At 45.2% G+C, this 16,554-nt stretch overlaps 1 protein-coding gene across 5 annotated transcripts in view; it reads right to left on the reverse strand.

Moving 5' to 3' along the window:
- CHCHD6 (coiled-coil-helix-coiled-coil-helix domain containing 6) overlaps positions 1–16,554 on the reverse strand; it is a 119,987-nt gene that overhangs the window by 51,653 nt on the left and 51,780 nt on the right. For all 5 annotated transcript variants that reach the window (XM_030502439.1, XM_030502443.1, XM_030502440.1 and 2 more), the window contains one exon: positions 15,347–15,417. In XM_030502439.1, the coding sequence (XP_030358299.1) occupies positions 15,347–15,417 (71 nt within the window). The remainder of the gene's footprint in view (positions 1–15,346; positions 15,418–16,554) is intronic.

Here is a 16,554-nt window from a genome sequence, read left to right on the forward strand (position 1 = left end):
TGCATGTGTACATATGGCACATCATCAGCAACAGTACCAATAGAGGGGGAAGGTCGTTGTAAAACAATCCCAGCAACAATGGCACACACACAGTAACACAGTGTCATCAGCTGCACAGGCAGGCACAAATTGCAGGAATTTGCAGCACAATTGCCATGGATTGTTTTACCAGACAACAAGAGAACATATGTTTAGGTGTAGCAACTCTCAGACACCGCCTCCTAAAGCATAAATCCATTTAATTCCTTGCATTTTTTGTCTCAATATGCTTAGAGAGATCTGTGCCCAAATATCAAACACACCTCTTCCTTCCGGGGCACTTGACGCTTCAGGCAGGCGTTAATGCTATGATGTGATATATTCATTTCCACAGTCACAACAACAGGTCCTCATTCAGCAAAAGGGCTTCATAGCAAGGCAGTGAGAAAACACTGAATCCCAGAGTGCTTTGGGTTGGAAGGGACCTTAAAGCTCATCCAGTCCCAACCCCCTGCCATGGGCAGGGACACCTTCCACTAGAGCAGGTTGCTCCAAGCCCCTGTGTCCAACCTGGCCTTGAACACTGCCAGGGATGGGGCAGCCACAGCTTCTCTGGGCACCCTGTGCCAGCGCCTCAGCACCCTCACAGGGAAGAGCTTCTGCCTCAGAGCTCATCTCAATCTCCCCTCTGGCAGGTTAAAGCCATTCCAGCCCTCGCAGCATCTCTGTGGCCTCCTCTGGACTCACTCAAGCAGGTCCACGTGTCTCTTGTGCTGGGACCAGGAACATGACTTGCTCCTGAGCACGTCTCATGCTCTCAGGTGAAACACATTTCTAAGAAACATGAAATATTAAACAAAGATCTTCTAAAAGCTTTTGGAGAGCTCAGATATGAGCTTCCAAATCATTCTGTCCTTTCCACATCAGCAACCTGGGTGCTCCCTCAACGCAGTTTGGCTGAGACAAACTCCAAATGATACTTCTCAGTCCTTGCTCTTACTGTCGACACACGTGGGCAGAGGAAGAATTTATCAGTATCAGTATGACAGCCACACTCTGAGATGCTGAGGCTTGGATCAGAAGCCACCAAAGACACTAGACAGACTTCTCTTTCCACCTCTTCACTAATCTTCCAGCTTTTAGAAGAAACTTCTTCCATACACGGTCCCCAGAGGCTCGTGTGCATTTCTAATTTCTGTGTTCTGAAGCAAATCACCTTTAAAGCCTCTAAAAATCCATATTCTAAAGAATAAAAAAATCTTCAAATTTCGGAATAGGGAAGAATCCAGGGAGAGCTTCAGAAACTCATAATGTTGGCATTTTGCTTTGTCACTAACTTTAATATCACTCTAATCAAATCAGTGAGACTGTGGAAATGATACCAAACAATACCAGGTCAGGAAATACCACCAAATCCCTCAATTCATTGAAAAAGTTAAGACTTTTAAAATTAAGGTTTTCTTTAAAACTCAGCCATGTTAAACTGAAGGGCATTTTGTCATTTTCACGCCGAGAGCTGGGAGAGCAAAAAGGTACAGCAGGAACAGCCTGCATTCGCCTGAACTGAATACAGCACAAACATCTCCAACACTTAGAAGGATGCTTAAAGTTGCCGTTGTCAGCATGGGAGCTATAGGAATTGTGGGGGTTTTCTTGTCTGTTCCTTCACTGTCTCTCCTACAGCATCAGTCTTCATTGCCCAGAGTAAATCTAAAGCCAGGACCCATCTGTAGGCTCAGAGAAGCGCAAAGCCTGGAGCAGGTCTAGAGAAGGGCAATGGAGCTGGTGAAGGATCTGGAGCACAAGCGTTGCCTGAAGCCTACCAGAGGGATCACCCCTCAGGCCATGGCATGTGCTGCCCAGCGAGTACCTAAATCAGTGCTCAACCATGCCACTAACCACAGCACAGAGAGGATTTACTGGGTCCCAGCTACCCAGACCCGTAACAAGAATATTCTCCTTTATTTCTTCAAAACAAAACCTCAAGCTATGGTTATGCATCAATTGCCCCAGCTTCTCAAAACAGATTTAGAGATGCTAATCAACACAATGCTAAGTTGGTTACAGCGATTATCAATACCAATTACACAAACCAATGTATTTGTGCATTCACAAGTGAACTGGAAACTCAATAGAACCAGTTAAATCCCACTGAGAATGACATTTCCCCTTGGAGCGGGAAGCTAGTGCTGCTCAGGAGATAACTGTCCCTGTGCCCACCACGCAGCGTGATCGAGGAAACCAAAGGACATACTATAAGGAAGCACATCCTGCGGAGTCCAGGAGCACACAAGTTACTCACATCCAGCAGACTAGTTCTGGCACCCCCTGGGACTGAAAGGGGAGTATCTGAACTGCTCTGGTGTCAAGCTGCTTGAGGAGCCTTCCTCCCAGCACAGCAATCACTGCTCGTGTCCTGCCTGACTCCTCTCCTGCCCACATGAAGTCTCTTCACTTCAGGTTGCAACACTTCCACACATAGGGAACTACAGACCTATACACGAGTTACACCTTAGGGTTGTCTGGCTTTACTCATACATAGGAAAAGAAATTAAACATGAAAAATGTGACAGAGACCAGCAGCATCTAACTACAAACATCTCTGTTGAGAGCAATGGCACACTGACTTCAAGGAGGTGGACCTTCACCAACTATCTCCCTCCAACCTCAGCCCCGCTCAAGGCTGTTGGCACTAACCAACCGTTAGAAAAATTCCTCTTCTGGACACTCCACTGCTCTTGGCAAACACCTCATTGTTTGAGGGGGTTCATTACTATTTCTTAATCAACGAGGGGGAAGGAACGTGGTGGGGCAGGGGTGAGGTTTGAATACACGAAGATCAGAAGACCAATATGCTTTGATCTTTCTTGGAAAATGGTCAGTTCTAAGCATAATATGCCACCACCAAACAAGACAGACAATTAGCCTCTGTTTGAAGTAAAACACATTGCAATTGCTACCGCTGTTATCAAAACAGATATAAGAGATTCATTTACAGCAGCTAGGAAAAAGGCAAGAGAGAAAGGCTGGGCTGGGAGCGGGGGCAAGGACAATACCTGGACAGGGAAGTGTGGGAGATGAGCTCTGACAATACCTTGGAAGTAAATGCAGGACATAAAGAACATGAACAATTAAACCACTAACACACCCCCTCATCTGCTTGAAGGAAGAAGAAAGGTGGGAGAAAGGAAAGATCTAGAAACACAACTGATTAGCAGTGCCTCCCCCATCACGGTGGGGAAAGAAGCCTCTGCCTCACCACCGTTCAATGGGAAGGAAGGAACATGCACATGAAATCCATGATTTCGGATCTCCCTCTCCCCCTCCCAGGGAAGGACCTAAATCAGGTTTTATCTGGAACAGAACGGAGAGGTTTTCTTAAAATGAAACAAAGGGCATCCTTCTCTCTGCTATCCCTTGAGGTAAGACAGAATGAGCATGATCTTGCTGCATTTTGACACGCCGAGAGTTACCAAATCCTCTCTATCACTGCGTATTCCCTTTACTTTATTTAATAAATGAAATCTCATCAACTTATCCTTCTTCTATTATCACTGCTGACATCAATCTGATAATATTGGCTTGGCGTGGAATCGTGCTATTATATGTCCTCTTGATATTTAATTTAAGAGAAACGTCTGCAGTGGGGTGAATATGTGAAGCAAGCTTTTTATTACTGGCAGCAGTAAGGACGCTGGGAGTGAATTAGACATTCATCTTAGTCAGGGCCAATCTACAGGCTCAGAAGAGGTTTTCTTCTTAACCCTCTCCTACCTATTCAATAGTGGCAGGTAACGGCTGCTCCAGTCAATAACTGCATTCATTTGTCTTGGCAAATTCATTTCTACATGGACATAAACCCCATGAAGAAGTGCTAAGCGCCTGGGAGGTTAAAGCAAGGTTCTTTGAGAATTCCCATCATAAGTTCTGCGATTGCTGGTCTAAATGTCCATCAATTAATCAAGAAGCAGCACAGCTTCCAAAGACAAACACCAACTCACTGCAAGGAGTGATTAAGGCAGTATCACCAGGATGCAGACCCCTTTGAAGGTCTCAAACACAGCTCAGTGGTTACGAGCTGCTGACAGGTTCCTTTCTTGGAAGAAGAATTACAGACTCAGTGTTGGAAAGCAAGAGAAAGCTGGAAAATGTGTCCCCATCTGCTGGTCCTTCCACCCAGCTGAAAAGCCAGGCTAGCCAAGTGGAGATACACCTTCAACGCTTTATGACTTGTCAGCTCTTTAGACTAGTGTAAAACCAGTAACTCCACAGTAAGCACCACACCATCACTTGGCTTTACCAGGGAGAGCAGCAATTCCAGGTGGAGTTAAGAGCAAGATCCTCTTTTTACCTTTTACTCTGAAAACCGCTCAAGCTGAGGAAAAACCTCACGATGGAGACGGATGGTATCCAAAGGTAGACATTGTGATACCTGTGCTCAGAAAGCGAAAACCAAAGTCATGCAGGGTCCCTCATATCAGCAGCGAGCTCCAGTACACAGCTGCAAGCAGCAGCTTTAGGGGCAGCAGCCTGGAGCTTCCTGTGGGCTGCAAAACCCAACTGGAAGAGCTGCTTTTTGCTGCATTATCTGACTAAGATCAGCATCTGAGCTAACCTGAGCAAACCACATCAGTCCCCACTGTCACCGCAGCCTCACAGGTCAGCAGTGAGGTACAGGAGCAGCTCTGTGAGCAGAGCCCAGAGCACACAGCAGTGGTTTCTGCATGTCAGGAAGGACCTGGAGATGTGGCATATAGGTAGTTAGCATGTTTGTATAAGCAGGGTACATTACATGCATTTCAGATGAAGCCCAGTGATGCTTTAGTCACATAAATAAATGTGGTGTGCTGCTCTGCTGCAGTGTGCACATATAAAAACTGGTAAGTGGTTAAATGACCTGTAAAAGTGCATTCTCCCTTGGGTGGCAGTTGGCTCTGATGGCTTCCCTAACATGTCAGAAAAATAACTCCAGACAGTTGCAATACACAGCACAGAGAAAGGTTCCATCCTCTCTCATTACTGCATCCTTGACATTTACAGCAGAAAATTAAACACAATTGAAGCATTTCATTCACATCCAACAAACTCATCAGCACAGAACAAACACTCAGGAAAAGGCAACATCCAGCGTAGGCTGCAGGGTGCTGCACTGTCACAAAGCAAACACTACAGCCCCACTACAACCACGGGATGCCCTGATCCCACACGTCAGCTTGATAATGTGGCTTGAATGAAAGAGGGAATCCCAGACTGGTTTGTGATGAAGGGACCTTAAAGCTCACCCAGCTCCAACCCCCTGCCACGGGCAGGGACACCTTCCACTAGAGCAGGTTGCTCCAAGCCCCTGTGTCCAACCTGGCCTTGAACACTGCCAGGGATGGGGCAGCCACAGCTTCTCTGGGCACCCTGTGCCAGCGCCTCAGCACCCTCACAGGGAAGAGCTTCTGCCTCAGAGCTCGTCTCAATCTCCCCTCTGGCAGGTTAAAGCCATTCCCCCTTGTCCTGTCGTTACGTGCCCTTGTAAAAAGTCCCTCTTCAGCTTTCTTGTTTGCAGCAGTGTGGCAGGAGAAATAAGAGGTGGAAGTAGCTTAACAGATTATTCAAATGTCTACTAAAAATTCCGCAATATTTAAGCTACATAACCCAGCACAGTGTAAACAATCTGCGAGCCTCATGAGGATAAACTAATGTGATCAGGAAGGAAATATTTCTGATCAGCCTCCTGTGTTCAAAACACCGCTCACCAGGCTCTGCCACTGCTGTGGAAGGAGGAGAAGTAACATTGTGTAGGGTAAGAGATGGACTAAACGAAAAGGTGACAATTTTCATGAGAATAGGGGCACGACCTCCAAATTTCAGCTGCAGCAGTTGTGTTCCTGTCTTTCTCTCCCTTCCCATACGCCTTGTCACGTTGTCTGCAGCATCTGCAATGTTTCCCCTCTCTCTTTCTCCCTCTTGACTGCTGCATTTCACTAACAGGCCACCCAGTTTTCACCCTACCTCTCCATGGCAGTGCCTGATGAATGCATGTTTATAAAGTACTGTAAGTTTCTGGGTGACTCCATGATCCTACAAAATTTGTCACTCAAGTGCTTCCCAATCTCCATTCCTGGTTTGACAGCTTGTTTGAAGCTGCCACACAATTCCCCACTGCCACTCATGCACCCGGTGCACCCTTGTCCTTGCCGGGACAGATACCTCCTCTCCTTCCCATCACGGATATGCAGAAGCTGTTCTGAAATCTCTTGTCTAAGTATTTAGATTCTATCACTGAGAACAAAAGTTAACACAACATCCAAATCTCAAGTGTCAGCAACTTGTGGTGTCACTGTGCTGCAGTCAGAGAAAACTGCCTGACCCGACCACATTTCCTTCATCAAACAAGAAAAAACCAACCCCCAAACCCAGAGTAAAACGCAGAGAGTGATGTGGAAAATAACTGAAATTTAGCAGTTTTCCGTAACAACCTCTAATTTTGGAAATCCAACAACAATCTCTCCATTTCAGTGATGAAATGGAAGCAAATTGTGTGTCCCATCCAGTGCTGGTTCCAGCTCTCTGCCTTACTCCAATGTATCACAGACCCTCCTGTCCTCCGACATGGTTTATGCTCACGTACAAGTGGTCATTCCCCATTTGATCACTGGGTCACCCTAAAAGACTTCATTGTGCTTTGTCCAGTGCAGTTGCAACCAAATTTAACTGGCTTCCTTAGCACCCCATGAGCTGCAGGCACTGGGGGGTGGTGGGTCTCTGGGGGAGCAGGAGAGTAGCAACATGCCAACACACCTATAAACCCGTATGAAATGAAATGATCCCTATCCTCCTGAACCTGCAAATGCAATAACTAATCATTCCTATCAGCATTCTGCATGGCAGATGGCAAGCGGGTTCGAATAATGAGAGGCTTCTCCCCACAAGTGGATAATTCCAATGTACGTTTGGATGTAAATTCTTTACTGATTATGATGGTAGAATACTGAGTTATGAGAAACTGCCAGCTTGGAAGATGAAAGGAAAACTACTGCCTCTTCCTTCATTTGCCAAGAGACACAGAAGTTAACAGAAATGGATCTCCTGCCCACAAAGCCATGAACCATTTTTTCCAGAGATGCCAAGCTACTAAGAGTTGACTAGCAAAGATGAAGAGCCTAAAGTTAGCAGCAAAACGGTCTCTGGAAGCCAAGCAGGAATGAGTCAGAATCTTGTTGCTGGAAGGAGTTCTCTGAATCAGAAAGGAAGCTGGCTCAGCTCCCACAAGGCAGAAAAGCAATATAGCAAGCAATAACTGAATGTGAAAACAACACACAGCCCAACAAGTGACCCGAATAGGGATTTTCTTTCTTCAGATAGAAAACAGCATCTAAAAACTGGTTAAGATCTTGGGTCAGAAAGGGAATTATGCAGCTTACAGCATGTACACAGCACTGGCCCTAAGAATGGGCTGTGGTAGTGCTGAATGGTTGGGATTTAGCTGGGAAACTGCCTGCTGGGACAACGCTGTTGGTCTGTAAAACCCTTCCCCAAGATGTATTCTAAAGAAAGGAACTGAAGCTGTGATACACTGATTGCACATAGCCACAGGACACAGGGATGGACAGGTCAGTGGTGCCTTCCTGTGTGAGATGATCTGGTAATGATGTCAGACTGCTAACCGAGCGATGGTTTTAAAAGGAAACCCTGGACCACCTCTCTTCTATAGATGCAGAAACACATTTTGAGAGGAGAATGAAGCTGCAGGATTAAAGCTCAGGTGGGATCTGAAGCTCAACATTCACCTGATGAAAATAATCCCCTTGCTTCTGCCCACGTGCCCTGATCTTCAAACCCAGAGCATCCCTTTTACCACGCCGAGCAATCTGCCAAGCACTGACTCAGCAAGATCCCCATTAAGCAGCTCCTCATCCCCCTGAGAACATCAATACTGGTGCTTTCAAAGAACACGCACAAAGCCTTGAAGGCTGGTTTGGGGGGAGGTTTTGAGTTTTGTTTTTGGTTTTAAATATTATCATTTCAGGAAGCCCTCAAAGAATTGAAAACATCCTCACAGAAAGTCATTTAGATAATATGGGTTTAAGTTAGCAGAGCACATGAAATGTCTCAGGTGAGTTAGCAAGACCAATGCCTACCTGAGCCTGCTCCATCGTGTGCTGTTAGTGCCGCTCACAGCCAGCACAACGCTGACAATTTCTCTCTGAAGAAACAACATTCATCCCTGAACAAGCAAATCTTCCAAATGCCACTTATTTGGCCAAATTAGTTCTGATTGTGGCTGCTGTGGTGTGTGCATGTCCCAGACAAAAGGCACTCCCAGGGCCAACAAGGAAAACAAAAGGACAGGAAGGAAGAACCAATCCCAGCAAGGTCCTCTCACAGGAGGCTGAGCACCACTTGACCCTGAGACTCCAAAAGCTGATGCGACCCCAAAGCCTAGAAACATGTTTTATCAGAGTAACTTCATGAGCTACCAAAATTACACCAAATAAATTAAGCCATCAAAGCCTCGTGTAATGGCAGAGATGGGTTTTCTCTCCCTTCATAAGGGAGGAAAGGACCTCAATTTCTCATCAGCCAACATCAAACACCACCAACTTCCTCTGTGCAGAGGGTCAGCGCGATGGAAGGTCTCCACAGCATCCTGCCACGGTCCGTGTTTCCTCAGAGGGTGGAGATACAGCAGCTCCGACCTGCAGAACAGACTATTTCTCTCCTCTCCCCCTCTGGTACTTGCCTTTGGTCTCTGCTGTCACCCCTCCATCACCCCAGGAGGAGACTGACTCAGCAGTAAGCAAAGGCACTGTGCACAGAACCAGGAACACAATTACTGCTCCAGAAAGCACTGCCCTGGAACTCAGCTGCCACTGAACTAATGACCAGATTGTTTGCAGTCTTACCTCAACTTAGCCTGAGGCTGCTCATTAGCAAACAAGTCATTAATTCACTGGTAACAAGTGGTTTCTCAGGCATTATTGCCTCTGACATCTTTAATTCACTGCTCCTTTTGGAAGGCTTCCCCAGACAACTTTAACCTCAATCCTCTACAAATCAACCCTGTGCCACTGCCCCCAACACACTACACAACACACACGCTGGGAGACAGAGGCACAAAAACACAGTGGGGATAAGCTGAGCTGGGTCAGTAATTAATATTCATTATATCTTTCCCAGCATCATAGAATCCCAGAGTGGTTTGGGTTGAAGGGACCTCAAAGCTCATCTAGCCCCAGGGGGACACTTTCCACTAGAACAGGTTGCTCCAAGCCCCGTCCAACCTGGCCTTGAACACTTCCAACTCAATCCAAGGGGAAGGGGGACCAAAGGCAAAAGAAGTTCTGGACTTTTGATCTGTCACTACATCTAAATGCACAATAAACCACTGTGAAGACCTCGCTTCCACCACAGTACACAGTGGAATGTGTAATACCCAATCTGAGGGCAGAGATCTGCTTCTATTTTCCCTGCATTCTCCATGATAAAGAGCTGTGAACAGAAATATTTCATGTACTGCGATGCACAAAGAATGTCTGAGGTTTGTTTTAACAGCTGCACAAATATCCCCGCTTTTGAAAACAATCTGGATTTGCCCTGCCAACAAACCCTGATCTAAGGGTTTATAATGGCAACATTACTACAGAATACAAGTGCTTTCCATGTTAAAATCGATAGCAATAGAAACATCCTTAACAGACTACATGGAGTCTTTGGCACCCCTTCCTTTGCTATTTAGGTCTTATTTTACAAACTCCCAAGTTCTACTGAAGCACTTTGAAGAAATGCTCTTGCAGTTTTGAAGAGATACATTAATATTTGACAGCGGTTCCTCAGCACTAACAGAACTGCAATCTCAGTTCATTGCACTGATTCATTAGTCACCCCTCATCATGCATGAGAGGAGAGACAACACTGTGAACATGAGATGAAAGCATCGTTTTACTAACTGGACAAAAGGAAAGTCTTATTTAGAACCAGCAGCTTGGTGACCCCCAAGAACTGAACTTCAGGAAGGAGATTCCACAGTTTGGATAAAGTATAACAATCCAATAAGCTTTCAAGATAGGAAATTTGGTTTAAAAAAGAATAATCAGTAAAATTCACACCCTGTAAAATGACACAAAGCCAAAATTCACCCACCTACTCTTCTACCCTCAATTGAAATAACTCAGGGGAAACTCATGCCTTGTAGTCTCTTACAGCAATATTCCAATTTCCTACTAAGGATGACTTTATAAACGTGAGAAAGAGCAAAGCTTTGACTAATAACTCATCTCTTTAGTTAAGGATTACATGAGACAGGCTCAGCACAGACAGAAGTAGGAGCAACTCGCAGAAACCAAGCACTGAGGGAGGAATGGGACTGGGATGGAGCCAAACCACTTGTTGTGAAGGGATCTTCATCGCAGGCTCTAATCACTATGCTGAGATAAGGTGGGGGATGAGCTCCCAGCAGTAATCAGTCTTTTATTCCTGAAAACTCATAAATCCCTGTTGCAGAGGCTTTTAATTTCAACACTGAATTAATCATTTATCTAATCTAATGATAGGAGAAATCCCGGAGCAATCTTGTTTGAAAACTATGATGTCTTTACCCTCCTGCTCCTCGGGCTTCGTGGCTGTCCACATAACTTATTTCAGAGCTTGACTCCAGGGCACAGCCCTCTGCTGAAATACCTGAGGCCTCATAGTAGATTTCAAGAGTAATAAACTCAAGTATCACCACATCACTCCATAAACTTTCCAGATCTACACAAACAAGGAAAAAAAGGAAGCAAAAAGGAAAAGGCAGTTCCTCTGGGTTCCATTAGCGATGCCATTTTAACTGGGGAGCATCAGTCTCATAAGACCTTTCACAGTTCAAGAAAAGCTTCAATTCCATGAGTACTGAAAGCCATGAATTCCCTGTTCCCAGCAGACTGCCCATCTATGAACCTTCTCCCCCCTACTCCCACTGGGTCAGCGTGGTTCTCTAGATTCAGCCCAGGAGGACACTTACCATGTGCCAGTTTCTCTAAAGTAATCACCTTAAATACTCATGTCCATTAAGTTTAAAGATCTTAGGACCATTAAATGGAACTCTTAGATACTAAGTCCCATATGGAATAAATCTCTCTGGCAGGCTCTCCATTGGAAAGCTGCCTTGGATGCAAGGCTGATGTCTATCAGGATAAGATACTGATGTTCTTTATGCACTCCTTGATAACAATCCTCTCGGCACAACACGCGAAGCAGCACAGCCACCGGTGAGCAGCTTCAGCAGCAGGTCTGCAAACCATAAGGAGATCTCGGAGGGAAACTCAGGTTCAGAACAATTTTATCTTTTAACAGCTCCCTAATCCCCTCACCCTGCTCCTGCAGGTTTCCCTTTGAGTGAGGCACACCCTGCTCAAGCCAGTCCTTGCATCCAAATTTAACAGCTACAAAAATAACCCAGAACCGTGATAAGACAACCTTCACAAAAGGAAATAAATCAAATTCTTCAAACCCAGCGTTTGGAGGATAAGTCTGGAGTGCCTGCACTAAGCCATAACCTCTTCACTGATGGTTTTCTCCTTCCCCTTAACAGATTCAGGGTCTGTAATAACATTTAATCCTCAGAAGCTAATCTAAATGTAACACTCAAAAGAAGACAAAGACAACGCAACAGAAAAAAAAGTTTGGCCAGTGCCTTTTGGGAGTGCTGCTTTATCCCCGGAGCGAGCGCATTAATAGAGCTTGGAATGAAATGCCATTTTATTCTCTGTAGCAGGGAGGGGATTAGCAAGTTGTCTTCTCTAAACCCAGTCTGAGTCATGGCTTTATGAACACTGAGAAAAGGATGTGGAACGAAGCGAAGGGCGGGGAGCACTGGCTTTTTATTTACACGCCGCTTCCTTTGTGGGTGGTTACTGATGTGCACAGTTTGCTAAACAGGGGAGGAAGGGGGAAAAGTTCTAGGTCCCCAGACTTCCATTCTGTTGGTTAACAAAGGAGAAAAATCATAATGCACCAATTATAATAACATCACTGAGACAATATGTCCGTGGCAAGTGTCCAATTCACCACAGCATGTAAGCAACAAGGGCAAGTTGCTGAAGGTGCTGAAAGCTGTGCTCAGTGGTTTGTTGTTGCTAAGATCTTCTTCCTGGGAGGAAGAAACTGGTTGGACAGAGCCCAGAACAAAGAAGAAGGAGGCAGGAGCAGGCTGGGTTCAGGTGAAGAGACGAGGAACAAAGTCCACGGCACAATCAGGCCATGCAGGCACCAAAGCCCAAGAGCTAATGACTGTGTCAGTGATTTAATAGGAAGCTCAGCACTCAATACCTCACCCTTGTTTCTAGACAAAGGCAGACAGGAAGGTTCACATGCCTACCTTACTGGCCCACTGGGAAGGGTCACTGGTGGAAAGCTTGTACAACATTCCTAAATCCTGCAACCCTTGATAATCGCTAAGGAGAGGAAATAGTCCAAGGAACGCTTGACCACTTGTGCAGAGCTGTAGGTGTTGATAACGGAATTGCACAAGTCAATAAATGCCAAGAAAACACTGGATTTTTGTTTCAGTTATTTCTTATCTGTGCTTCAACATGGGCTCCAAAAACCAGGAAAAAACAGGCTGTGGAAATAGCCCCAGCTCTATTCTCCTCTTCCTCCACCAGCCGTGCTGATACACATGGCAGAAGACAACACATTCAGGGTAGATTGGTCTTACAAAGCACAAGTGCCCAGGGGTAGGTGAGACTTCACAGTGAAACAGGAATAATATAAGCTAGGGAAGAGACACTATGGGAAGGAGATGTACTCTCCTCTGTGGATGGACAAAGTGCCATTGCTGGGTTCCTTTTGCTGCAGGAGCTGTTGTAGTCCAGCACTGGAAACACGCAGACCTGTGCTTCATTCATAATTTGACTCTATTCCAGTTCATGTCATTTTGCTGGAGTATCAGTTTATTCCTGCCAACCAAGCTACTAGATCTGTGTAAATCAGCCTTACCCGTCTTAGCACTCGCTGTGCTTGTGTGTCTCCTAAGAAAGCACAAAACAGGATTAGCAAACTGTTCCTTCCACTGAACTCACAGGAACTTGTAATTTATTACCATAACAGGCTGCAGGAAGACTTGAATGTACAATGCCTAACCACAGGACCTCACAACACGCAGGCTTCCAGTCCTGCCAGTGAAGCATGAACACCAATGTACAAAGGAAGCTTCCCTGACCCTGTCCCAGCCTTATCATGACACACTCGTGAGGCATGTGCACTCTTTAACGTGTTGTACATCAAGGCAATGATCATGAAAAGGATCACTGCTGCTGCTTTAAGAGATGGATACACTGCAGTGATGGGGTAAAGCAATGGCTCTTCAATGTACAGTTATCCAAGGGCATTACCAATCCCAAATCATGCACTCCATAGTTCAGTGCAATCCTGGCAAATTAGTTTAGTTTTAGGAAAGAATTCTTCACTGTGTGAGGCACTGGCACAGGGTGCCCAGAGAAGCTGCGGCTGCCCCATCCCTGGCAGTGTTCAAGGCCAGGTTGGACACAGGGGCTTGGAGCAACCTGCTCTAGTGGAAGGTGTCCCTGCCCGTGGCAGGGGGTTGGAACTGGATGAGCTTTAAGCTCCCTTCAACACAAACTAGTCTGGGATTCTATGATTCCGTGAATTTCTACTGTAAAGAAACAGAAAGTATGTTCACCTTCTCCCTCAGCTTCACTGGTGCCACCCAGCTTGTCCCTTCTCAAGACAGCCCTCAGCCACGTTATCTTTTCACACAACATTCACATTCACAGGTATCTCTTTCAGCTGCAAGGAAAACAGCCCAAGGAATCTGTCCTTTATGATGGCTCAAGTTCATATTGCCAAATAGAAGAACACTGTACAATAAGGCCAGAAGCCAGGGACTGGCAAGTGATAAAGGCTCAAAGAAAAGGGTAAGGAAATCCTAAGAGACTATAAACACATTTTCTGGCTCTTGATAGAAAGAAGTCATTAGCATTTGCATCAGTCTCAGCCACTAACCTTTATGAGACACGGTTGCATTCCTGAGTTTCCTACATTACCAGTCCCCACCTCCACAAGAAACAGAAGAGACCAAATGAAACTGAAACCTCAGGAACCAAAACTTAAGACTACGATAAAAAATAGGTTAGTTATAGTCTGTAAAAGCAAGTAAAGAACATAACCCAAGGTCCCAATCTCTTCCTTTACAAAGCCACGAGGATAAATCACTGCTACGCGTGTTCCCAGCAACTCATCACACATCTGCAGAAGCAAATCCAAGGAAGAGCTGATAAAAGACTGTCAGAACTTTATGTCCTATGAATTTCTTAAATTTTATTTAAAACTAGAATTTAGATTTCTACCATAGAAAATGGCATGAAAAAGCTCACAATGTGTTAGCTGCCTTGTTTTGGCTTCTTTAGCAACTTATTGCTTGACTGTCCAAACAAAAATGTGAAATTACAACAGGTTATGTGACGCTTTGGCAGCCAAATATGATTTTAAATAAAGACAGCACAATATACTGCCCACCCTACTAACATATTCATCACTACTATATTATCTATTTCTGCAATTAAGTATCATACAGTCTGGACTGGACCCAACTGGACTACATATGTTGCTACTCCAGTTTACTGCATGTTGGCCAACTGTTTACCCAACTGAGAACCGAGTGCTGCTCTTGACAGTGTAATTGCTTTAGACTCATTAATATTAAAGAATTAGAGAAAATATTTCTTCTTGGGCAGCTGTTAGTGCATGTGGAACAATAAGCTATCTAATAGTACTGGCAAACACAAAAGGAGTTTAGACACTTCATATGCTCCTGGTAAAAAGGCAAGATTAAAGGTCTGCTAATTGTATCAAGGCCAATAACAAAGGCCAGAAAAATCATCACACCCATTCAAGAAAACATTCAAGATAATTATAACTCTCTTTTGATTGGAATTTACAGGGCTAAGATTGGCACTGGCCACCTTTTTCTTCCCTGGACAATGCAAACCTTAGAAGTGGTGCTACTCTTCCTCCTCCCATGCACTAGCCCCATCCTGCAACGTGTAGGTTCAACACATTGGGCCAAAGTTTGAACAGATGAAACACATTCCATTGCCTTCTTGAAACCCCTGGAAAAGTCACATTAAACAGGAACAGTTACTAAGTCTGTGTCTTCTCCCTCATTCTTCCTTGGAAGATCTAACAACCTAATAGTAAATCCTGTCAAGCTTGGCACCGAACAAGAGGGTGCTGCCTTATAAGTCTTGCAGCTCCTCAGCCCCCTGAATACCTGACAGGAGGTAACCCCACACTCCATTTACAGGAATATGCAGAGGCTACACACAGAGGGTTATGGAATGTGACTGGAACTGCTGAAAAGAACGAAAAGGCTCCTCACTTGATCCACTCCTCCGCCTTGCTGGCTGCCTCCTTGTACTGCTCACACGTCAGCTTGTAGATCTCTGCGTTCTGAAACAAAGAAGAGAATACTCAGCTCTGAAAATGAAAGGTGGCTCAGATCTCATCCCGTCACAAAGTTATCTTCTATAATTAATAACCATTTCCAACAACAAACAGCATATTCAGTTCAAAGAACACCAAAAAAAATGCTTGAAAGTTGATTTTCTTCTCATGCATCAAGACCACATGCCCTCCATTCCTGCTCCACCTTTGCAAAGGGAAAGAGAGGGGAAAAGGTCACCAAACCCAGCCCTCAGCTTTGATCATTCACATAACCACAAAACCAAGGTGTTTCCAGCACTGAGTTACAGTTTGGTTGTGTTTTGTTCTCTTTTCTCATTAATTGTTTTGATGGATCCCAGAAGTTTCTGACATGCGAGTATCAAACCCGGCTGCCAGCACTGGAAAATCCATTTTACATTTCAGTGCTCCTACTTATATGACTTATTCTTTAAAACAAAATTATGCAGCCTGTTTCCCTTCTAACAACATCGGGAGGCATATCAGGTCTCAGCTACAGCACTGCCAAACAGCGGCTTGAGTGTCTTGCTGCAGGGCTTAAGAGGTTTGCATTAAATTCTCCTGAGCTTGCACAGAAAGTTTTAGTTCACAACTGCTCAGCTGCTGAATATGGAGATGGAATTCCTCCTCGGCTGCATGTACAAGCTTCCCGAGCAAAAACAGAAGGGAACGGCCTCAGCAACTGCGCTGCTGATAAAGCTGCTCCAGGCAAAGCCTCTGGACTTGGTGCTGCAACTGCCTCACAGCTCATCTGCGAGGCCCTTCGTCTGCAAAGGCACATGCAGAAAATAGGCAATAATCAATCAAACGAGTGACAAACTGGTATTGGAAGCGAGGACAGCTATTCATCTAGGTTCTGCCCGCTCTTGTCTCCCCAGATTCAGTCCTTTTCTACAGAATGCTCTTCTTGCCGTTCTCATCTATTTCCCCATGAATGCAGCCGAGGTCCTGCGCATGATGAGATGACACACATTGTTCAATGGTTGGGAAAAGGAAAGGACAGGCACAATTCCAACACTACAGGCAGTTCTGCCACTTGCACAGTCACCGTTTTCCATGTGGGAGCGAGGGATAACAGCCCCCTGCACCGCTGAAGCTGGGTGAAGCTCAGCTGATGGTTTTATA

This window comes from Strigops habroptila, chromosome 11 (genome assembly GCF_004027225.2).
Source record: "Strigops habroptila isolate Jane chromosome 11, bStrHab1.2.pri, whole genome shotgun sequence".
Taxonomy (NCBI): Eukaryota; Metazoa; Chordata; class Aves; order Psittaciformes; family Psittacidae; genus Strigops; species Strigops habroptila.